General features: G+C 31.6%; 2 protein-coding genes across 8 annotated transcripts in view; one reads left to right on the top strand and one right to left on the bottom strand.

Moving 5' to 3' along the window:
• The window catches only part of LOC113518530 (protein grainyhead), a 139,382-nt gene extending 136,310 nt beyond the window's left edge, over positions 1–3,072 (top strand). For all 5 annotated transcript variants that reach the window (XM_052901367.1, XM_026903507.3, XM_026903506.3 and 2 more), the window contains one exon: positions 210–3,072. In XM_052901367.1, the coding sequence (XP_052757327.1) occupies positions 210–351 (142 nt within the window). In that variant the 3' untranslated portion in view covers positions 352–3,072. The remainder of the gene's footprint in view (positions 1–209) is intronic.
• A 190-nt stretch (positions 3,073–3,262) lies between these two features.
• LOC113518340 (delta and Notch-like epidermal growth factor-related receptor) lies at positions 3,263–25,387 on the bottom strand. 3 transcript variants are annotated; one of them, XM_052901399.1, is made up of 13 exons: positions 25,040–25,387; positions 24,529–24,695; positions 23,454–24,142; positions 20,995–21,237; positions 18,002–18,174; positions 17,313–17,431; positions 17,071–17,224; positions 16,237–16,491; positions 12,751–12,893; positions 10,889–11,011; positions 10,477–10,579; positions 6,810–6,985; positions 3,263–4,838 (listed from the first exon to the last, which is right to left on the bottom strand). In XM_052901399.1, the coding sequence occupies exons 3-13, from the start codon at positions 23,951–23,953 to the stop codon at positions 4,620–4,622; spliced, it is 2,208 nt and encodes a 735-aa protein (XP_052757359.1). In that variant the 5' UTR covers positions 23,954–24,142; positions 24,529–24,695; positions 25,040–25,387; the 3' UTR covers positions 3,263–4,619. The 3 variants fall into 3 exon arrangements, with proteins under 3 accessions (XP_052757359.1, XP_031769118.2, XP_052757350.1); XM_031913258.2 differs by lacking the exon at positions 24,529–24,695 and having other exon boundaries at positions 20,995–21,227; positions 23,453–24,142; XM_052901390.1 differs by lacking the exon at positions 24,529–24,695.
• Positions 25,388–26,215: the final 828 nt, after the last annotated feature.

Here is a 26,215-nt window from a genome sequence, read left to right as displayed (position 1 = left end):
CTGCCCACAAACTTAATTTGCATTAGCCAAGCACTCGCACTATTAATATGTTGTGCACTTTGCAGTATTTAACGTACACGTGAAATATTTAATGTTTAATATCAGATTAAAGAATCGATAGAATGGCATATTGTTCGTACTAGATAATATTTGATACCTAATATTTCTCTTATTGCAGCGGTGAATTCAGTGTCGATGTTTAATTACAGGATTACGGCCAGAATTGATGATGAAATGTTGGCGTACTATTGTAACGAAGATCTGTTTCTGCTGGAGGTAAGACCAGCGAGCGCTAACGAGGACGAGCCCCTCTACGACATTACGTTCGTGGAGTTGCCCCTGGAGCACTAGGGCTGCGTCCGCGCCGGACGTTGTACGTCGGCGGTGCTTGCCACACAGTGCAAGTTTTCCTCGTATCTCTACCACTTGTGATGTGGCGAGCTCTGAACTCTTTGAGTAAAAGATAAACATTCCCTTTTGACTCTTTATATGCGAAGAATGTTAATTTATAAATGAGATAAGGTTGTCTCAAAAAGTGTCGATCTCAGATTGAAAATTACTTTTAAGCGATTCCTCATCATAATAATATCAGATCAGCTGAATGTCACAAATTTTATCGTTGGTCGCTAATCAATGCACAAACGGTTAAGAGGGGCCATTTTGTATATATCTAATTTAGTGCCTTATGAAATTAAAGAGATATGCAACGATCTATGGTGTGATGGCAAATAAGAATTTGATGTATTTTGGAGATAATGATCTGTTGCTAATTATATAAATATGTGTGCCATTCGCTCGGTTATCATACTAGTTGTATGTAGTTATCGTTTCAACAGGTACCTTTTAATCTTGCCATGATGATAAAATAAGAAATTCTTGTCACAAAATGTAATCATTATGTAGAAATTGTTTATCTACATAAACTTAAATCATAAAGTGCCTTCTACATTATTATGTTATTGTATCTTTAAATGTAAGTGAGTTAAGTCACTCATGCCATCCACTTGTTAAGTTTTAAATATACATATAAGTTTCATTTTTAAGCTCGCTCAATACATTCCTCGACGAAGTTGATTTTAATTTAAGCTCAAAAGTCGTAACGTCCACTACTTCAGTCATATCCATCATATTGGAATCATTGTAGCGACAAAACGAGATTAATAAAATTATAAAGTTATTTTGTAAACTATCCGTCATTACTTAGAAGTTTCTAGTTTATAAAATTGAAGTATTGGACGATAATTACAACTTAAAATGAGATATAGTCGCAGTTTGCATATTGTATAATAAATAATAGTCACATAAACATAGTCACAAAAGTTGTCAATTCGAACACTATTAACATTAGCACCGACGGGAGAGGTTTTGTATATCTAATTTTAAGATTTTGCAAATTCTATTAAAATAACAGAACGTTGTATTCGAACGTTTTGATATTTTAATAAAATTTCGATACGTAAGTTATCGGGCCATGACAACAATTTAGTTTACGAAGCGTAATAGTGTCCAAGACTTGTATAAGTAAGGTTACATGATAAATTGAGCTATACTTACTGTGAATAACATAACTTTTACATAAAAATCATTGTTAGTTTTTAACTATACTCATTGACTTGTTATAAACATTGTATTCTATCAAAAAGACAACATATAAAATTATAGCTAAGTTTCACCACCGATTTGTATTCAAAATTCAGAACAAGGTTCTGCTTTTTTGAAGGGATTTGTCATAGACGAAGTTATTCATGATTTTTGATCGTCATCTTTATTTTAGTTGTGTGCCTAGTGCGGACGGTTCGATTAACTGCCATATTAAGACATAATAATTAGATTACTTAATGAATTTAGATGTAGAATTTTAAAGGTAGTTTTTACTTATATGTGACTTGCATCACTAGATATCGAATTTTAATTAGGATAAAGTTATCAATTTAATACGTATTTTGTATCGTTTTGTTTTTCATAACTCGGCTGCGATTGCGTTGTGACTGGGTCCGTCCTTCGCTTATTTTTATTTAAACATCTCTTTCTTCATTCGGCTTGTCTACACTTGTTATTTACTTTCCACTGTAGGTACCTATAAGTATTTTTTCTAAAGTAAAATTTTAGACTTATTTGGTTTTTCATCCGGAGATAACGTATGAGTATCAAAATATATCTCACCCATAGTCGCTTTTCTTGATCTATTATAAACTAACTATAACATTTTTTACGTTCTTAATTAGAAATTGTTTCCAATACCTATATATGTTTTTTTGTAAAATATATTTTTTCCTATATTAAACACAGTAATATTGCTTTCGGATTATAAGACCGCTTTATTATCTTCTTAATATACATCATATTCTCTGCGGTTCTAGGGTGAGTTTTTTTAACGAATGAAACACCACCTAAGTCAAATATTATAAGTTAATGCATTTCATTGCTCAAAATCTGCATTTGCCATTGCCGCGGAGCGGAATGTAACAGATTGTTATTACTTATACCTACTTATACGTATTCACATAATTATATTTATTTATGTACTTAATGTAATAAATTGTGCAGCTTTAATTTTTACTTACAATGATGTTAGACCGTGATTTTGAATCTCGTCATAAGTCACAAATGTCAGTAGCAATAAATACATACATAAAGCAGGTTAGTGTGTAGTTAGGTGATCGCGTCCTCGGCGTGCCGCCGCGCACCATGCGCCCTCTCGTGGCAGCTCACATGTGGCAGTGCAATGTTAAGAGAGTTTACTATAGAGATTGTGTTTGTAGATAGATTGATATTCGGCGAAATTGATAATATTTGTGTAGAGTAGAAGTTTGTAGCGAAAGCGGGAACGGTGACGTGGCGAGCGGCGGCGCGGCCTGTATTCGCCTTTCGGAGCTATTAGTCACACTAGTTAAAACACGCCGAAAGTGGTAGCACATTTTCGTTATTAGATTCTACTGTACTAAGTTTAAATTGAATAGATGTTACGTTATTCTTTTATATTAATATTTGTAAGTTGTCATAAATATTATTAATATAATTATTTTTATCAAAGTTTATAATCTAAATAAAAATGTTTTTCTTCAAAACGTATCAGTTGTCTTTTTGTTATATGACTACGAGAAATTCATTGGAGTTTGCGTCCAACACTTTAGGCTACGTCATCATTTCAGATCTGGCCATATACCTATATATAAAATTAACATCTACGCAGTTTGCGCTCTATGCAATTAGCGCTAACTATGGAGATATTCCAATTGTTACAGGCATTAAAACACACTAATAACTGACTTAATCAATTTAATGAAACCTTAGGTACATTAACAATAATTTCCACATATTATGTACACACTTAGAAGCATTAGATCACGAAAGCATCAAGAAGAGACAGAGATTTGTAATTAGTAAATAGAATTCAAACTTTATCAATTTCATATAAATACGTATGCATGTACGCATCTACTTACGCACCTATAACAAATCGAATAAGTCGTTATAGTAGTTAGAAGAATTATATAACGTTTCAGAGACATAAATAGCAAGCTAGATGCAAGTTCGAAACATCTAATTTGAAGATCAGTCAATTTTATGCATACCTAGACTGTAGAGAAATATACCATTATATAACTAAATTAAATTAATACATACATGTATTAGATAGGTAAAATGAGAATATATCAAATATCTACATTCAAACAGGCACTTTAATATAGGTAAAGAAATATAAGTGACTGGTATGTATGTGTGAATAATAATAGTAGATACGTAAATAATTTATCTCCTAGTTTTTATACAGACTGTACTAAAAAATGAATAAGTGAACAAAGTATTAGTAAAGTCGACAAGTTTAATAAAACAGTATCCAACAAACCAGTTTCAATAAAATAAAGTACCTTAGTAAAAAAAAATGACGCTTAAAAATTCCATTACAGATGTTTACGTCAATCGTTATAACAATATTTAGGTACGTACACGTACAATTCTTATATTTACTGAGTCTTTTTAAAGTTTACAAATTATAAAATATAACATGCCTGTTTTGATACCTCAAAATCAGAATTTTTTTGCTTTAGAGAAATCTTATATACATATAAAAATAATATGAGAACTTTTTCATTTAAACAAATTTACTACGACAATGATGTTTAATATTTATTAATACATTATTCCTTTACCTATCTATATATAAATAACATCTCATAACGTCTTCCAAAACTGCTAATAAATCGATATTAAAAGTTGACATTTAAAGTAAAATACGAATACAATAAAATATATACGTATTTATTTGTACGTAAACGTAGCCTTAAGCTAATTGGCGAATGTTTATGATAGACTCCCGGTTCTAGCTTCTGCTGACGGTAAAGATATTTCTATTTCAACGCCCAAAAATTTTGCTGCGATATCTGACCAAATTCCTATCACTACTAAGAGATATCTACTAATATGGATTTTTCTTTTTGCACAAATCACATCAATTTAAAATATTAGAGTCGGAGTATCGTGCAGTTTAGCATGATAGTTTTGAAAACGTCCCTTTTACTTTACTTTTGGTGTATATCAGCTCCAATAACTCCCTGTAACCAACTTTATATTTGTATTTTGAACCGTTCCCCTTCGGGGCAGTTCTGCAGTGATTGCTATTGAATGAGCGGAGAGCTTTGACTGTCGCTGAAATCGAGTGTATAATACATATCGGTGGTATCGAGGGTTGCAGAAGGTGGTGGGAATGGGGCAGATGACGGAGGTGCTCGTTTGTCCTGCAGCCAATGATGAGGTGGTCCGGATTCGGTGACGCGGGACAGTCTCGAAAGTAACCGTGAGTACGTCTTATTTACTCGGCAATGACACGCCGTGACCTGTAAAGAGTTTAATATCGACGGTTGAAAGGCAACCTTAACTAAGCGACATTTAATAAACTTTACAGGAGAGTGATTTAAAGTTGAAATTTTTCGAAAAAAAATCATAACTATTTACCTGATTGACATATCGAAATAATTTTGACAGTTACGGAAAATATATTTTTTTTGTTATTTTTTGATATCAAAGAAAGTTATCTCGGACTAAAACTTAAAGTATTTTATGTCGGTTAGATAAAAAATACCTAGATTTGGTTACAGGTAAAATTATATAAATTTATCTAAAAAGTTAACAGAAACGAGTAAAAATATCGTTATCCTGATTCATCTAAATCTCCTTACAAGTACAATTATATAAAGACATATGTATGTTAAATTAAACAAAATCAAGTAAATTTTTCTAGGTAAGTTCTTGTATGATTGTTGTGTTAGCAGAATATGTATCTTTAGTTAATAAATTTTCCTAAAATTATCCCAAATTGATTTTCAACTAATCATTTTTAATTATTTATAATGTAATAATTATAAATAATACTATAAAATTAACAAAAAATATTCACAATAAAACAAGACTAATTTTGCTTTTACATAAGTTTTCTAAAACCTATGTCTTTAATTTTCGGCTATTAAAAATAATAAATGTTAGTTAGAGTTATAATAGATTATCTGGTTTTTTATTAAAATTATTATTAAAATAGCAATCTTTAATGTCTGATTTAGAGTTTCATCGTGCTTGTAATGGTAATAAACACATACACATTTTCTATTTCGCGTACAGGTAAATTTATATAAGCGCCATTCGTACTTATTTTAACGAGTCAAATATATGCAGTAAAAATATATACAGCTAAAAGCAAACATATTTTTATACAGGTAAAAATATCTAAGGTATAATTTACTTTAATTTTATTTTTAATTGAATTATATAAATTGCAATATCACAAAATATTACATCAGGTAAAATTTCATAACCAAATTATTTATATTTTTTTTAAATAGGTACAATATACTAAAATAGATAAAAACGAAATTTCATAACAAGTAAAAATTCCTACTTGCAAACAAAAGTGAAAGCAAAGATATGAAAAATTAAATAAATCCATATTTCAACTTTTAAAATGGCGTAAGTAATAAATATTCTTTAAATGACATTTTTTTTTGTCGCTAAGTAAACATAAAATTGTAAATTTGGCCAAAATCACAGAGTACTTAACCGACAAAAAAATTATCGTAGAATTTTAAAACCTAGACCAATCGACGCAGAAAAATCAGGCGATTCGAATGGTATATAAAACTCAATTTAGGTATTTTTGTCGCTCAGTCAATTTTGCCTTTCAACCGTCGATATAATTGTATAGACTAGATTTGCTTCTAATATTTTCATATGGTGTCAAGTTAGAATTAGGTTTGAACATGAATGCATCAGTTCAGTCGAGTACAATAATTGAAGTGAAACTAAAAAAAATGTTCTTAAGTGTGATTTATACGTGATGTGTGCTACGTATTTTACATTAGGAATCCGACCTAGCTTCGCCCGAGTAGATAGAATTTTCGAAAATAATATATAGTCTAAATTGCTCGTTAATAACGTAGCTTTTTATATGTAAAAGAATTTTTATAATCGATTGAGTAGGTTTTGAGTCTATCTATTCCAAACTTTCAAACATTTCCTTTTTATAATAACAGTATAGATTATATTCTATGGCGTTTTTTGTATTATGCGTAATCGTAATTACATAATTACAATTACGCATCGATTAAAGTGAAAGATAATGATGATGATAATTTAATACAGATACAAATTTGTCATATTTTCTATGACGTAGCATACATTTTATTTAAGTGTTAGTGATTCGTGTCTTTCTTGATTTGTTTTTCTTTTTTTTATATATATTAAAAACTTTCGTAAAAATTGTTTCATTCATGCGTTTATGGTACTTCTTTAGCGTAGTGATGATAAAAGTGACTTACTACAATCCCAACAATGGCTATAGCAGCGCCAAGCGTGCCAGCAGCGATGTACACATTGTGAAGCCTGTCGTGGTAGAGGCCTAGAGGCAATCGCACCTCACGCACTGAACCGCCACCTCGGGGTTCTGCTCCCATACTACCTTCGCTGCCCACCACAGATTCCAAAATAAAGTCCTCTGGAAAAACATGTTTATCAAATATTTAACTGAAATACGTTTCAGGCCAATTAATAAATTTAATCATGAAAGATTCATTCCAAAAGTAGTATGTGATAAATACGAAAGTAAATCACTTAGATAAAAAAAGATTCAATAAAATCAAATTAGAATAGTCAAAGATAGACGTTCTCAATACGGCCGTATTGAGAACTTTACAATATTCATTTTATTTTCATAAGAAACAAACAATTTAAATCATTTTTATGATTGCAAGACTAGAAAGAATACTGGATATGTGATAAATTGTCCACGTACAGCTTATTTGAGTTTAGAATGGAGAAACAGTTCGATATTAATCATATATACATATAAAGCGTCAATATATATATTTTCGATTAACTGTGACGGAAACAGAATTATTTAATGTAATTAATCCGAGAGATGACACTAAGCTCTCTACCTACAATTTTGGATTCCAGTGTGCTCGATAGATAATTATAACTTTATTAATTCCTCACCTGGGAATTGGTCGTGAGCTTTTTTTCTTGTAAATTAATGGACATGACTGATAAATTATTTGGAGTTAGTTGAACGTCTTAGAATAAATTCTAATCTAGCTAAGTATGAATAAATAGATATTTAAACTAATAAATAACAAGATTTGATAAATTTATTGTAAATTATGGTAATGGCGATTGCGCCACGATTTCTGAGTTGGTAAGTAATTCTGATAAATAATTATTCTATTTTATATTCAAAGTTGTAGTCATAAACCAAACGCTTGTTCGATCGACTTTATCTATACTAAAATACTACCTATATTATTCAGAACTAACTAACAATTAGATTATGTTATGTTTATTATAAATATTTATTGTAATTCACACAATTCATAATGGATACCTAAATTTTCGTACTCTAATTTTAGCAGTATTTACAGTGACTAATGGTAATTATAACTACGTACCTACTAGATACGTACTTTACCAAAGGGAGACTTTGTATCGATTGCTTGGGTACCTTTGTTCCATTCGTGTTTCAACCGTAAAGCAGTTGTATTTGGATGGCTATGTTTCGGTTTGAAGGGTGGAATATAATGTGAATTTACTGGGTACAGAGGAATAACATCTGAGCCCTTAGGAATGACAACGCATAGGGGGTATCATGGGCTCTGTATACTCTGTTATGTCCATGGTACTGCTCATGCCTACAGGCGACGGTTACCACTTTCCATCAGGTGGACCGGCAGCTTGTTTGCCATTCTAAATTGTATAAAAAAAAATTCTATCAATATTAATCATTAGATTATATTATATTTATTATAAATTATCTTTTACAGTATTTTAACTAATATAATAAAATTGTAACTAGACGGTGTTTGCACATCGGAGATTATTTAAGACAATTTTATATAAGGGATTAGAGCAATAGAAATTTAATGAATAATTTAAAAAAAATATATCTGTCTGTCTCTTTATTTGTTCCGAAACCATACAAAAACTATTGTACCAAATTGGATGCGGTTTTAACTATTATGTACTATTATTTTCCTACTTCCGAAATTTACGTTTATAAAGTAACAGGCAAGAAGTCAGTATTTAATATACATATAATGATTGAATATTGGAAAAATACATATCCACATAACGCTATTCTAATTCTAGCCGTATTTAAGTGAAGTAGTTTGTTTCTTATTGAGAATGCTGAAAATATTAGGAATAGAGGACTTTTAGGGGTTTCTTATAACTACAGTTTCTGAAAAGTTTTACCTCTGGTATCAAGAGTTACTAAAGTTCTACATGTGCTTTGACATAACATAGTTAACAACGTTAGCAGGTACTTTACCTACCCTTAAAAGTATTATATAAGGTAATGTTAAATCAGCAAAATCACAGTTCATATAAAGGTAAGCTATATTCAGTATTAAAAATTATGTCTTAAAATATGTAATTAAATGTTTTTATAACTTTATTTATATTAATATGTAAACTATATACAAACTAGAACTCTTTATTATTTTTATATATAAAATTTAATATGTGCAAAAAGCGCTCGGCATAAAACCTTCCCACAGTAAGTAAACTGCACTGTGGTAAAGGAAATCGATAATAGGACAGCCGATAATGAGCTTGTTCAATGTTAAGTCCATGGCAATGGCTTAAGCTTAGAATAACGAGCTCAAACATCTAGCTTTTATAAGTAAATTAATAATAGATCTACGAATAATATTCGTGGTAACAGATTAGTACTTTTTATTATTGCGCTATCGGTATACGCTGGAGCTGGCCCTAGTGAGGGATGATAAAAGAGAATGAAATCATTCCACCAGAAAATCTACCATGAAATGAAATTTCGAATTTTCGGACTCAATTTCATGTTTTTGTTTATATTGAAATCGACCCAATGAATAGAACTTAACATTATTCCTACCATAAAAGTCACACCTGCAAAAATGCTGAAATATTGTTCCTACTACAAAAAGAATAACATTTTATCAATTTTAATATTTTAAACGGTATGTATTATGTAATTTTAACATCAAATTTGTGTTTCGTTCGGATTTTAAATTTCAGAAAACATTTCTCTCTGGTCAGTTGATCCGTCGCGACGAGTTCAACAAGAATTAATCACAATGGTTTCCAGGAACCGCGTGGAAGTCTACCTGATATTGCTAGCAGGGTGATTATTAGATTTCATTACTAATTATCCCTTTCCCATCAGATATTAGTAGTAATCAGATATTAGTAATAGGTAAATACGATTATATAATTTAGAAAGACTAATTAGGTTCTAATTATAAATACAGGTTTTGTAGTACCTAACTTATCTATAGAACAGATATAAATGTAAAATACTTCACGATTACGATCCCGGACGAGGTAGGCACTAGGGGTAGGTAATTATCGCTGAGCATATTTGCATTCAATATAGCATGTATGAGACAACTGGTCTTTATAAGATTAGTCTGATTTGTTATCTATGTTTTTTATCATTAAGTCTCTATAAGCCGGAAATATAAATTGAGGCACAAAGTTTTCACGACGCTCTCGCCGGAAACTATAAAATTATAAATATGTATCTATTTTCTTTTAATAGTATAAGTTAATCATTCATACTTACAATAGATCAATATGAAGTTAAATTTCATCCGCTTTTTTGTGTTGCATTATGGTAAAAGTATTACATTACATTTAATTACATACATTACATTACATACTAGGCATGCAAGCCTGTATTGTGTAATTCAGAAATGCGATTAAACTATGGTGACACAATAAGTACTCGGCTGACTTATAATTTGAAACTTTATATAGATAAATTTGACAATCTCAAGATGATCTAATACGTCATAAAATTTAAGAGTGGATATGGAAACCCTGCTAACCTGTCAATGTATGTATGAATTAAATAACAATTAATAGAATTTATTTTGATCGCTCCTAGATGTCATTATTACTAAAATAAACAAAATATAATATGTGTAAAAGGAATGAATATTTAGTACAAACCTTCGCAAAGTTTCCCCGTATAACCTGGACGACATGAGCAGTAGAAGGAGTCGATACCACTCCAACAGGTGCCGCCGTGTGCACAAGGATTATTATCGCAAGCCTAGAATGAAAAGATTTATGATAAGTTTTATTGATTCAATAATTTTCCTGGCCTCGTAGTCGTCTTATCTATTTCTACCATTAAGCAGTTTCTGTGTCTGGATATATTTCAATCAAAGATTAAGAAAACTTGCGTTTATCACGCTGACCAGTTGGTTAAACTACCTAATTTAGTAAGTTTTTATTTTGAATTTTATTTAATTCTCTCGCCCTCTCTCTCTCTCTCTGAAATAAACATAGTTAATTCAGATTTTAAAATTACTTAAAAATAATACTGACAAAACAACAAAACAGTTAAAAGTATAGTTACAGATCTAGTGGGAATATGACACTCCTCGCCGACAAATCCATGCGGACACTCGCAAGCGTAGTTGTTCCCGCGATCGAGGCAATAATGGTGCGCGGGGCAAGGGTTCGGCGAGCATAAATCCACCTTAAACAATTTATCGGCAAACTTTACATCGTTCCGGAACACGGAAGGTGAGCGGTAGATTATTGTTCGTCACGCAATGTCCCATTCACTTATCAACGGAAATAGTGATGCGTAAATCAGTGGTTTAAAAGCTTTGGGAGCCACGAAATTTTCGTGTCTATATAAATATACCATTTTATATACATATGTTTATACATTTTTAACAAAATTTAGGTAAAGTGGATTGATTATAACCGATTTATTTTAAAGGGAATGATTCATAGAGAACAAGTTAAAACTGAGATATTATATCATTGGGTTTGAAGGTTTATCCATGGACTTCATTCATTAGAATTTTATTCAAAATATGACTCATTCACATAAATAATCGTTGACCCAATATGCAATATACCTAATAGGAATTTACAGAGTACAGAGCCATAACACCTTGCTTCTTAGGAATGGCTATGCATGGGAGGTATCACGAGCGAGCTACAGACATTACACACAGGGGACTACAGATATCTTAAACCGCGGGATATCATCAAGGTAACATAAAGGATCTATGAAATGATGGTATAAGGCAGGGGGAAGCACAAAAGATGGGTCGACGTGCAACAGCTTAGCTGATCCCATATGCGAATATAAGATAAGATCACAAGCGAAACAGTATACCCTGTTATGTCCATGATACTGTTCATGTCTATAGATGACGGTTACCACTTTGCATCAGATGGGCCGTCAGATTATTTGTCGCATAAAGTCGCATTAAAAAAAGGAAGCTTAAACTTATTAGAATTGCCAAATACCCTAGCATTGTTTTACAGAACTTGTCCAAATTCATAATAGGTACTTAGTTGCAGATATTATACAAGTCCTTTGAGAGAAACCTTAGCATCGCACTTGTCATGTACAGAATAAGCTACCTATTATCATGTGCTATGCCTTTGTCAGTGGGGAATATAACTACGTAAGTAATATTATTTACGTAGTTATATTAATCTTATTGTACATAGTAATAAATTGACGATAATTTCGTTATTATTTCTATACGAGTCTAAAACAAAAAGTTTTTATTCCTGTAATAAAATGTTACCCTCAACAATCTAAATTCAACATATCCTGTATATGGCGCAAAAGTTGTCGCTCGATGCCCTTTAGCTGTAATTTTTTTATGAATGGAAAACTTTGGTTCTGGTTTTAGATTAGGATACTTTCAATAGGTTATGACTTTTGCGCCACCTGTTATAACATAAAATATCAAACAAGCTGACGGCCCACCTGATGGAAAAATATATATTCGTATTACTATTTTATGGGCCATCGTAAACTTTTTAGTTTAATAATATATAAACATTTAGTTCATATTTGTTCTAACCATAAAGATTTAGCTATGATACTAAAATTAAATTTTAGAGATAGGATTAAAGAAATAGCTCCTCAGAATGGACCGTATTTAATTTCATATCATACCTTTGCTATAAGTAGTGAAAAATATTAAATATTACTCACACACACAATAGACACACAAACTATTTATAAAATGAAATAATAAATGAAAAGGAAATTATAAAATGAAATGAAATACGGCGAAATAAATTATTTTTATAAAACCTGTATGAAAATAACATATCTACTTTTCAAAATTGCATATGTTGTCGTTGAAAAAACAAAGGCGGGACTCCTAATATGTGTCAGAGCATGTATGTGCTAGACTCGAGTCGTTTGACTGTTGACACCATATCCAAATTTATACAAACCTTAAGTTGACAGGTATTGCCGGTATATCCGCGGCTGCATGAGCACTCGAACCCACCGACGCGATCGGTGCACGTGCCGCCGTTGGCACATGGCGACGACACACACTCGTTGTACTCCAACTCACACCGATCGCCCGTGTATCCTAAAGAGAAATAGATTTGTATGTAAAAAGCTGAAATCAGTTACTGAAATAATTGTTATTGACATAAAGATCATATTTCAATATTTTTATTTGATTGGAAAATTCCATCTAAAAATACAAATATAGAGTCTTTTTTAATGAAATGCTGGATGCTAGATTTGAAGGGAAAATTTATTATTGAATAACTCTTAAGTCTTCCGTAAAAGATATATCTTTTATTGTTTATTTTGTAAATTTAGAAGGTACATCCCTTGCTGAACATATTATACGATTACATCAACATTGCCTGTGTTGCTTAGTTTATGTTTAGTTACAAAATCCTTTTGTTGAAAGACAATTCCTCTCGGAGTCACAGATGATAGGCCAGTATTATTTGCAAGGTGCCCGGGGGCATGTTTGTTTACAAGCGCCCGAAATTTCCTTCGCCACTGAGAAAACAGTCTTGATTAATTTACCATGATTTATTAAGTCTGTGACATTTTTTAGTGTCCCGCATTCGTATTATGAACGGAACATTTATTTACCCGAGTCAGTTTGATAGGTGTTAGACACAATATATTTATTTCACTTGGCACTTCAAGAGCTTTTTGATAAGTCTCTTAATTTTTATTCGTAGTTCATAACATCATAAAGGTAATCAGGTTACAGGTAAGTAACATGAGTGTATATATCAAAGTTGAGATGCCACTAAAATTATGTAACTAAACTTAGAACTGAACCCAATTTGTGTATTATTCATACATATATGAATAATATTTACATTTTTTTTTAATTTACTTAAAATTGCTATTTTGATCATTTTTATCTACAAAAGTATTACTGATAAAAAATATAAATAAGACTGCAGACTAGTTACGTTGTAATATATTATAAGAAATAAAGGTAAAAACGTGCTAATACAGTAAGTAAAACGTAAACGATAAGACACTTTAAGAGGCGTAATTTTAAACAAGGTCTAAAAATTAATGTTTATTCTATTTATTTACTTTAAGTAATAATATCATGACGAGGCCTATATTGTACTAAGTCTTTTTCACTAATATTATGTATTAGATATTACTTTAAGAACTTAGTAACAAGCAATGTTTTCTATTGTGTCTTACATTTTTTGATGAAAGCGGAGGTACACACTCACGAGGACATCAACGAGAAGAAAAAACATTGGAGGATTAAAAACTTGTTTTGCACACGAATTTATTTCAAACAATCCGCCTATGAAACAGTACAGTAATCTTTATAATACGCCCTCAGCGTGAAAAGCCTATTGAAACAGTGAGAATTGAGAACTGTTATTTTCATGCAATTTGGGGGAAAGAAGAAAAATGCGGCACCACTTCCTTTCATTCATTTCCAGGATGTCAACATGGAACAACACAATACACCTATGCAAGAGAAGGACGACACTATATACAACCATATATTTATCAACCCGCCTGGACACCGTGATATAGTAGGCTAATATACTTCCATTATAGCAGTGCCACATTAATGGGTCGTTATGGTTATGGAAATTACTATTACGTATTCCGCATTATGGTTATGGTACAAGAAAAGTGATTCTATTTTTATTTTTTTGTTTATGTGTAATGTTATTTTATATACATGTAGGTTGGTATTAATATAAATTGTGTTTAGTATGTCACATAAAAATGAATGTTACAACTTTACATACTGGTTTTTATAGTCTATACTAATATAATAAAGCAGTAGAGTGTGTTTATTCGAATGCGCTAATCTCCAGATCTATAACTTAAACTTCAAACATTATAGGCTATTCACAATCGCAATTTGATTACGGGCAAAGCCGCGGGACATATTTAGATGGCATTAAAATTAATTACAAAATTTAAGCTTTTTCTATTAAAATGTATCTTTTATACGTGTATGTTATGTGACATTTTGGCCAATTAAATTTTCGTCTTTAGATGTATATGTCTATAAATAATATAGATATGAAAGCAGAAAACGCAAATAGGTATATTATCATCATTATCATCATCATCATCACATCAGTCTTTAACTGTCCACTGCTGAACATAAGTCTCCTCCTTGGAGGATTTAGTCAATAGTTGCACGCTTGGCAGGGGATTGTCAATCGCAGTTAGCCTTTGGATTTGTTTTAAGAGGGACACTGCTGCCTATTCCTCGCCCTCCCTTGGTCGCCTTTTACAACACCCACGGGAAAGAAAAAGGAGGCCTATTCTACGCCGGGACCAAACGACAAACTATATACGAACTTTCATTTAAAGGGATTGTTCATTGTTCATATAACATTTGATAACATTCGATTACGCTAGCTTTTTGCGTACTTCTCTGAGTGGATTTCAGAAGTAAGAAAACCAATTACATATACCACTTCTAAATGGCTTAACAGGATAAAATGTACATAAATTTTCAATTTAGAATTTCAGGAACTTAACTGTGCACCACGTTTTAAATTGATGTATTAGTTTTTGCATGATGCTGGAACAAACATACAAAGAGATAGACATCCAGACGAAATTTCTAAAAGTAGTTGTTTTATTTATTTATTTACTTATTTATTTGGCTTCTATTGCTCCTATTAAGACTCTTTATATATTTTTGTTCTTAAATATCTCCCATGTATAAACATCGTTTAGTAACAATGTTATTCCTACTATTAGTTGGAGTTATTCTGTTCCTATTACTTATTTATTATCGATTTCATCTCCTTTACAAATAAGTTCGCATTTCATTAGTGAAGAAGAGATCGACGAGCGGCGGACAGCGGCCGAGGGTTGCGGCTTGTGGGCATCCTTCCAACTCCGTATCAAATAAATCATCTAGACAAATCGCTAGCTGGCATGAGCCAACAAGATTAAATGTTATTAAATTGACTTAGTTTTAAACAACTTAATGGGATAACCAAAACCAAAATATTCATGCAGATTATAACTTTAAAGGTAGGTAGACATAGTAGTGTTAACGATAATGATTATTCGCACATTAAGTATCAATTGATTACCTATTATGTTGGGTAAATGGCTATGCAGTTTTCATAATAATTGATACATATTCAATGATTAATGTAAGTAGTAATTACTGAAGTATTAACACGCATTTTAAGAGTGTGGAGTATGTACATGATTATAAAAAAGGGATTTAGCATAATAAAAAAATCATAATAAATATAAATAATTATCATATAAATTACTTATATAATTCGAATGAAAATGAAGAATTTTTTAAGGGATTTTAGGATTGTGGAAATGAAAATCCTAATGTTTTGAAAATTTTGAATTGGAAAAGATACTGTTTGTTGGATAATATAAAAAACTATTTGTATAAAACATTAAGTTAATGAAAAGATGATTCGACTTACCGGGTTGACAAAAACATCGGTACTCTGGACCTTCTGCGTCATTGTCAATCTGTTCGATGCATATTCCCTTGACGCAAGGGTTAGATGCGCAAGCGCCGCCGGAAATAGACAATTCGCAGTGTGCACCTGTCCAACCATCTGCACATGCGCAATGGAAAGTAGTTGTTCCATTCATCGCCATACTCATACATGAACCGCCATTAAGACAAGGCGCGGAATAGCACGGATCCTTCTCGCACTTTCTACCGATAAAACCTGTTGAGGAAAATTATTTATAAGGTATAAGATTTAATTTATTTAATTTATTTATTAGGTATAAGAGATACCTCTATGGAATAAGAGGCTATATATATATGAATAAACAACGCATGAAGAGTACCATGGGCGACACAGTATACTCTGTTATATGCATAATACCGTTCATGTCTATAGGCGACGGTTACCACTTTACATCAGGTGGACCGTCAGCTTGTTTGGCACTCTAGGACACCTACTCGAAATATCTTTAAATTAGGTATTTAAATAATTGTCTATAAATTTGTAATATTATGAGTCAGAATAAAGGTCGTTATGTACTAATTAACAAAAAATATCATGTAATAATAATAAAGAATGGATCAATGAATTTCAAATTAGAGCACATTATCATTAAATGGGTATTACTGGTTTAAAAATATTAATTTGTTTTTTATATATTATAGTTTTAATTTGGAATGAATTAGTAGGTAAATTCCTTATGTAAATCATAAAAAAACAATATACCAATTATTTCATATCCTAATATAAGACAGTAATTATTATTGTGGAAAATATTTGTAATGAATACATAGGTACCATATGGACAAAGACAACGGTAGTTGGCACCGTTGAGAGGCTGCGCGAGGTCGACACATATACCATTATTCAAGCAGGGTGATGGATTGCAGGCATCCCTTTCCTCGCAGTGTGGGCCCACGTAGCCCGGGCAACACTGGCACTCGTACCCTTCCTACAAACATACATCAATAACACTCGTCGACATTCTATTCTCACTAATGGGTAACACCAACATTCAAAACATTAAAGAGCAAAGGTACCATTGAAACATTGGTGTAACACACGCCTTTTCCAGAACAATCTTGAAATTCACCGCAGTTATCGGATTTTACTGTCACTTTCAGACGAACACATTTTGAACCCCAGTTCTCGGAAACAACTGCAAAAATTAGCCGAATTAAATTAACTATAACATAACTGTTATAAATTGTCTATAAAAGTAGTTAGATATAACTACGAGTATAGTAAAGAGAAAAAACAAATACATTTTATCGCGTAAATATTTTTCGTGATGCGCATATCGTATGGATCACGAGATTTCATCGCATATCTATTGTTCAATGTCAGAACTATGGTTCAGTTTTCCCTCCATATTTCCTTCCTGGTTGCGGTATACATAAATCTCACGCATTTCTTCGCATTGAGTTAGTTTCTAATACTGTTACGTTTCACGCAATGTTTAAATGAAACAAAACGGTAAGTACCTAAACTAATTTAATTTATTAAATTTTATAATTTACATATCTCCTTATTAAATAATGTAACTCAATATATATAGCACCCACGTGATACAACTCTCCAGTTTCAATGCTTATTCTTAAAGGGTTCCCTATTACCTGTTATTTTCCTTATTACATATTATATACGTACTATAGTAAGTAGACATAATAATGTCTACCTACTCATATCTAGATTGGTTTATGTTTAATTTCTTCAAAAAGTTACATACCTATAAGCAAATTAACTCCTTCAGTCAAGTCTTTATCGTACAGGGTGAAAAGCTTAGCCCCACGCTCATCGAGTGGTGTGATATCGAGTAGCATGCCATCAGACACGTCGCAATGTTCGTGTCCCTGGCGGGTCACCTGGTATACAGACGGTTGTAGAGGCATACGACGATTACTGTGACAAAACGAAACCACAATAGCAATGTACCTCTAAATACAACTTAATAAATGTGTTTTAATCTAATTATTAGCAGTATGTATCATTATTATGAGTTTTTTATTACATTTATGACGCCAAATAGCTATCACCTTTTTTATACTTACCTAATGGTTGGCTGGAAGAGCTTATAATATATATTTGTTTTTTGTATTATTCCTTAAGTAGAGCAGTAGAGTAATATGTTTATATAAGAAATAATCGTATTTGTTCTTATTTTCTTGTAACGTCTTTCTTTTTAATATATATTTATTGTTATTTGCAAGAAATTCCAATGAAAAATGCCATCTTACTGTTATTATTTCTGCCATTATATTATTATTCTAATTTTGACTTAGTGAAATTTCATATTTATCAAAAACGACTATGGGTAATTCTCATGAAATCCCGAAATTACCTATTAATAAATTAATGAAAATTGTTTGAATTAATTGATCTTCATTTTCTCTTAAATTTATATTATTCATGTAATTAGGAGTGAAAAATATCGTGGTCCCCAGAATAAATGAGTTTTGAACGAATTTATGAACCCTTAAAATATTTAAATGTGAGGGAATGATGACTGAGGTGAGGAAATGATGTTTATATTCATTGCTCATATGAAATCGTATCATTTATTTTTTAAATACATTTAGAATTCTACTAGGTTATATTAACTTAAAAATTCGGAAGTAACATGTACGAAAATCAAGTTGATCCAGTCTGAAAGTAATTACCTCATAAATCATCATTCCCTCACTTTTATTCAAAATGAGGGAATGATGATGAGGGAATGACAAAATAAACCATAACCTAAAAAATCTCGCAACATAACCTCTTGTTACCATCTAACTGTTTTCTCTACACTTTCTACCCCCAAAAACATACTTTACTACTTCATCAAAATTCAAATATTTTAATTACCTTGTTTATTCTACACTGTGATGGAATGATTGTTTAAAATATAATCTTTACAAAATTTCATGGATATTTATTTCCAACAAGTACTCTAGCAAGCGTGAGGTCAATTCACCATTCCGAACAAGTGACCGTACTACCAACTATCAAAAACTAATGATAATGTTATTGAAGTCATCATAAATATACCTACTTATCGACTGTTGATAATGATATGAGGGAATGATTATTTTTCATGGGACACATGTTGAGTCAACATTAGAGAACTTGTTGATGATTTATGATCTTAAATTCAGAGAAATTTTAAAAAGTTGTTGTATTTACAAGAGACTAGCCATAATTACAAACAGATTTTTTGAGAAATTTTCTATAATAACTTCATACAATGTTTTAATCTGTAGTTTGGGACATAGTGAGGGAATGATTTTCAATGTACTATATATTTTTTATTCCTCATAAATGCCCGTACGATTCCAAAGTTATTACCAAAATTTTTAGCCTTCATCATGTTCTTTCTGAAAAAATAAAATACCATCCTAAGTCTGTTAAGTTTATTGTAAAAACTACTAGGACTGGAATTTCGAGATTTCATGAGAATTACCCCTATATGTTTAGTTAAGATTTTATGTACCTACATACTATTCATTACTCCTCTATCTATCTACTTGAAACTATACAATTTGATAAATACTAAATCTGTTAAATAAATGCTGAGATATTGACAGTATTCAAATAAACACGAAGTAGAACATTAAATTAATTAGGCATTTGACGATTTGCTATAATTTTTATTGGCGCAATTTAGAGGCACATTTTGTAACTTAAAATGCAGAATGAAACTGCTAAATTTTCAAGTCTCTCCGTAACGAACCGACATAAAGAAACATAATTCTTATTCAACCCCTTCTGGGGATCTTTTTGAAGTCAATCTGACGCCGATGGGTTGAAGGTAATTACATTGTACGGGTCATTTGTTAACGCAGTCAGCTCCATTTAACGCTCACGGCTTCTCTACAAATATAGTCACATATTTAGCGTTGGTAATAAAGATACATACAATGTATTTCCTCTGGTAGGTAATAAAACTTTAGTTCATTTTATTACACTAACTATAATTCCTTATTCTTATAATTTTTATATAGACATATTGCATTGTGTTTCGTATGAAATGCTGTACCATTTAAATTTATAACATATATCGAAAAATATAATACACAATAGGCAGAACACAATGCATGGCAGCGTACACCTTAATGGATGAATTGGTATATAAAGAAGTAAAAAGATTAATACAAAAAAAAATAGTAAATATATAGCACTATATATAAATATATTTACATGATTAAATATAGTGCTATATATTTGTATATGGTTATATGTGGTCAATAAAGAAGAATTAAATTAATATTAAATATACCTACATTCAATATTTTTTTGTTATCAATAACAGATAAAATTGTAAATTCTTGTAAAACACATTCCTTTTTTGATATACAAGTATGTGATTGAAAATTCCTTATTATTGTGAAGGTCAAACTGATGGGCAAAAATTTTATTTTCTCAATATACAAGGCAGTATTTCACTCCGTTACAAATACTAACCGGGACTAAGTCAGCCTCAAATGGTATGAGCGAGTTTACAGAGATATCAGCTAAGACCTCTTAATCGATATTATCAAGAATTCTAAGCTCAAAGCGGTATTGAGTGTAAGAAAAGGCTGCGTACTTTTAACTTACATATAATAGTGTATTTTATAACATAATAATATATACAAAATATACAATAATTCAGCTAACTAAATATACCTAATAACGTTAATAAAGTTATTTGTAAATTAAAAATAGGTTATATAATTACAAAAGTAATTTGTAAAAACTTACCTCTCGGTATCGCCGCGAGTTAAATTGTTATCAAATGTCGTATTTTTCGAATTAACCTGATAGTTGGTATCAAGAAGCATCGAATCCGAAATGCGAACGATAAGTATATCTCCACTCTGTATATCAGTGGAGCCTTCCCAAGAGACGATGACAGGGGGGCACTCCTCATCGGCTGCACCAGGAGATGGCGCACCTCCACCGCCGCTACCGCCATTAGCAGCCCCCGTGCACTCCTCCGCCATCAACATTGTAAAACACAAAGGTAAATTAAAATATAAAATTGATGTGTTGCATTCCAATATTACTACAGTAATTTGGAAGAAATCCGTATTATGATACGAATTTGTTTTATAATATTTAGAAAGGAAAACAAGCTGAAGATGGCCTGACCGAAAGAGGTGACCTTCACCTGTATACATAAATAGCACCATGGATATTTCCGAATATATGGTACTCCTTATGCTTTGTCATCCCTGAAGACTATGGTGGAATACGAACAATTTAATTATCTATAAGCTACAACACATGACTTTGTCTGCGTGAGTTATGTATGAATGCTTGTATAATATCATATTACGTAATACTCGTAACAGACTCGGTGCCAGGGGATAAATCCAATATATCTACATGAATGCACTGATTCCGTTGTATTATTATACCTATCTCGTAAATATTTATTTATTTATACCTTACTGTATGTGCTAATAAAATATACAGAGACATGGCAGTGGAAAGCAAATGTACAAAGGTGAGCTTAACTTTACAAAAGTTCTCTTCCAGCAAACCCAAAGTGGAAAAGAAGATCGAAATCAGCGGGTAGAACGAGCTGTATACATAGCGACAATTTACAGACGAAATAGAACTAGACAAAATTTAAGTTTATACATAGCTGATGATTGTATTTAATTTTATATACACACAAATATAAATGTATAATTAATATAAATATATTACAAGAGTTATCAAACTTATTTCAAACGTTATTATTATTAGGTGTAAGCTTTTCTTTAAATGACATTGGTTCAATTCTTTTTTATTCGCCCTCGGGATTTAATCGATCAGTACCTAAGGAACAGTTAATTGTATCATCCATCAATCTCCACTCAGTATCCAATCTCAGTGTAGCCATTAAGTACGAGTATATTCAATCTCTAATGGCATTAAAAAAAAAAAAACAAAAAAAGCATTTAAGTAAGGGAAATATAATCCATTTAAATAATTAATTTTGATAATTTTGAAAATATCAATATTTACGAAATCATTCTTTTTATTGGATGTGTATTTGTGTGAATCGAGTGTAAGGTTCAGAATCATTTGTTATTTTTAATGAAGTTTAGTTTCATATATACTTTGTTTTTATTAAATCATTAAAGTCTAACGTCGTTACCATATTATGTTATTTGAGCAAATAAAACATTCTTCCACTAAGAAGAAATAAAAATATGTAAGTAGATTAGTTCTATTATGAAAATCGAAGGGATTAGTGTGAGTGAAGCTATTCCTGGTTGTTAATAACAATATAAATAAAACTCTTTTGTTACAAAACGTAAATGTATTGAAAATTTAAAGTGGTTTAGAAAAAAAAATGTGGGATTAATATTTATTATAAAAAATCTAAAGATATAAAATTATTAACATGCCTATAAATAAGCTTTAAAAACTGAATTAATTACATTCTAGTAAGAACTCGAGCGCGTTCATTATCTTTTTTAGGTACGTAAGTGGAAGATCTCATAGTTCCATAATAGGAATCCCGCCACAGCATCGTATATAAATAAAGATTTTAGACATTTTCCTTAACAGAAGTAATGAACAGAGTACAACTAGTGAAGCAAAAAAGCTTTTCCCTTTTTTCTCCTCTACTAAGACGATTTATGGTTTATGTATTTGACCTCGCGCTGTTCGCTGCTGCTGTCACGATCAAACTTTGCGAACAAGAATATTATGCTCCGAAATAGGGGAACATAAGACAAGACATTGTATGAATAGAAGTTATATAACGTTCTGCTGTTATACGTAGAGACTACTTGAAGCATCCTACAGAAAATTTCTTTTTTATAATAATTGCAAACATTTTTCCTCTTCATGCCGTTTAGACAAATTTATTATTTACAAGTAATTATTTAAGTTCTCATTTGAAACAGGTCTGCTTAAGTAATAAAATATTTAAACCAGATTAACCCGCAGATTTAATTAAATGAAATTTAATTATGTATGTCTAAGTAACTTAAAATAATTTAAAACTCTTTACATATGTCTATCCATGATCATGGATACACAAATGAGTAAAATACCTATATCATCTATCATGATCATCTAGCCGTTAACCGTCCACTGCTGAATATAAGCCTCCCCCAAAACGGGGGGTTTATTAAAATAAAGTTCTTAATATTAATTAAGTTCTTTAATAAAATTGTATTTAGTTCCTATTTCACATAAAATCTTCTTATTATCTTACCGTGACGGGGAAATTGAGTTCGTGAGTCTCGTTGCCTCGCCACAGGCGCGACTTTCCCGGCAGCACGGGCAGATCGCAATCTATTGCCCCTAGTCGCTCTTGAAGGCGCGCTGGTGAATGTGCCGGGCTCCCGAGTGCACTAGAGTTAGTTTTTAACTTCTGCCTTCTTGCACTTTTCACTATGGCTTTTGTGCTCGCGTATACTTTAGTCGTTGAATGACGAGCCGTAGTCGGGCGCTCGCTAACGGCATACGCTTTTGTTATTTTAGTGTTCTCCCTTGTAGTTAATAACGTAGAAGTCGGCGCCACAGTAGTGTCTAATGGTTCTGTGCTTACTTTAGTCTGGACAAAAGCAGCTGTCAACGGTGCTTGAGAACTTGAGGCGGTTTTAATCTCATCATGAGTCGTCGAACTAAGTTCGCAGAAACACGCGGAAATTAATGACAGTATCAACGCAGTCGCCATTAACAAAAAGCGCGAACTCCTTATACGGCCTCTCATATCGCCTCTTCAATTTCTCACTGTCTTACTACTTAGTAATAAAGCCAGAACTATTTTTGTTTCTAAGTTTCACTTCTTTTTTGGCACTGCTTCAATGACAAATTTATAAGTAATATATTCTTGTCAAGTATTATATATTTTTGTAAATTGGTATATAAGTATATTTATTCATTCATGTTATATACTTGTCTGTATAAAATGAAAAAAAAAGTATTATTTTAACATACATTATAGTAAAATGATGTAAAGCAGTGGCATTTAAAATATTCACCCTGATACTATTAGATAATATTTATTGGTCATACTAATAGACAATATTTAAGTTTTAACGAACTTAAATATATAATTTTACACATAATGACAACAAGGAATTATAATGTACGATACAAAGTAGCAGACAGTAAAATATGGTAACGAACATAGGTACTAGCGTAATGTTATGTAAATACTTATTAATGGCATCTATGTATGTATATAGAATTTGGGGCCCTATATTGAGACATTTGTCATTTTCACAAGTTTATTCGAATTCGAAATATTATTTTAGAGACTATTACGTAAAATAAGTGTTTTACCTTTTCACCGTATTGTATTAAGTACGTATTATACAAGATAGTTTTTCACTCTCTATATACATAATGTCGATTGTAACATTAATTCTGTAATATACATATGGAGCAAAATATAATATATATGTAAGATCAGTTTTGGTGAAGCACTCGGTTCTCTTTGCACGCCTACCCTGTAAGGGAAATCTAAAGGTATATAAATTTACTATATAAAACAACAAAGTAACCCGAATACTTATTATCAATGATGTGAGGGGCGGACACCTCTCGTTGAAAACATCTATAATTGGACAAGCTGTAGTAGCTCTCACCTCGAGAGGCGACCCTCTTCAAATCACAAGTACCTGCTACAGACCTCGGATAAACTTTACCCGGCTGATTTGCATTCGAAATCTATTTTCAGTTAAGTTTTCAGAACATAAACAATTCCATTTGTTCAATTCATATGACATGTGCGTTGTTGTAAATGATTTCTATTGCTTATAATAAATATATTTAAGAGAAATACATTACTTACGTAAGAATGGAGCTCGCATTAAAACGTCCTTTACCATACGCTAACATAAACCTTATACGATCCTATGTAATTCACAAAAACGGTAAAATACTAGTAGCTCATCTCATGCCACCACTAAACAAAATTACGTGGACTTAATTTCCTTTGTAATGATGGTCAAATAGTTACATAGGAATATACTTATTCGCTTTTATTCCCGTTTTAAACACTTTTAATAATAAAGAAATGTTGTAAATTGTTAATAAATGGTTTACTTTTAAAGAATTTAGTAATGTTTTGGCAGGGCGGCGACGCAGTGCAGGGCGGGCGGCAATATCGGCCGCAGCCTCCGTGACACTGAGGCACTAGGCACCCGTCGCACCCCTCTACCCTCGCGCGGACCCTCTGCACGCCTGTATCTTTACTTAAATTTTACTCTATGCTTATAATGCCAACGATTTCCCTAACGTGACGAGAATAGAGGCACGAAGCAGTCTATTTCCATTGGTTCTGTATTTGTGATAAATTGCGGTCAATTTCATTGGGTAATATAAAAGGTTTTTTTTTTAAATTAATCAGTAATTACTTTAGACTGCCATGATAATTTCGATAATACTTTATATTGCATTCTTGCGAGTTCGTGATCCAGATACAACAAGGGTTTGCCCTTGGGTATTCCGTGGGTAATCTTGCATGTTTGCTCCGAAGACGGTAAACACCGCATATGAAATACTCTGACCCTACCTGCCCGGCCATATTTATTGCATTACATTCCATTCTATTTCACAGGAATCCCAAATAACACGGTCCAATATTATGGATGGATTGCAAATATATTTTTTCCTTTTTCTAAAACCAATACAAACATTTCTCTCTTACGTCTTTTCATTGATCTCCTGTTAGATTTAGTAACTATGCTGCCTTTTAAATATTTCAGGGTTTTTTATCCTTGTATATACACCAGTCTCTGTAGACAAATGACAATATATTTATTATTCTCTATTTCTCTATCTATTTATCAAGCAAGTGCATAAACGTACTTATCTACAGATTCATTAGCTATTAAAGAAACAGTTTCTTTACGTGGTATTGTAGATAACTAAAGACAAATTTTATTTATTTTTGTTTTTAATCCTTAGATAATCCATGGCTTACAGTCTAGATAAAATGATGCATATGATCCAAAAATTAAGGAAT

The sequence above is a fragment of the Galleria mellonella genome, unplaced genomic scaffold, assembly GCF_026898425.1.
Source record: "Galleria mellonella isolate WM207_F2 unplaced genomic scaffold, CSIRO_AGI_GalMel_v1 utg132, whole genome shotgun sequence".
NCBI lineage: Eukaryota > Metazoa > Arthropoda > Insecta > Lepidoptera > Pyralidae > Galleria > Galleria mellonella.
This window is presented reverse-complemented; position numbering and strand designations above follow the sequence as displayed.

What these genes read in the sequence shown, in the direction of transcription:
- LOC113518340 (XM_052901399.1), bottom strand. Translation starts at nt 23,953, where the DNA reads ATGAGAGGCCGTATAAGGAGTTCGCGCTTTTTGTTAATGGCGACTGCG. An exon ending in GTTACACCAATGTTTCAATG is followed by an intron (nt 17,225 to 17,312) that starts GTACCTTTGCTC and finishes GTATGTTTGTAG; the next exon opens with GAAGGGTACGAGTGCCAGTG. An exon ending in TACGGGGAAACTTTGCGAAG is followed by an intron (nt 6,986 to 10,476) that starts GTTTGTACTAAA and finishes ATGTTTTTCCAG; the next exon opens with AGGACTTTATTTTGGAATCT.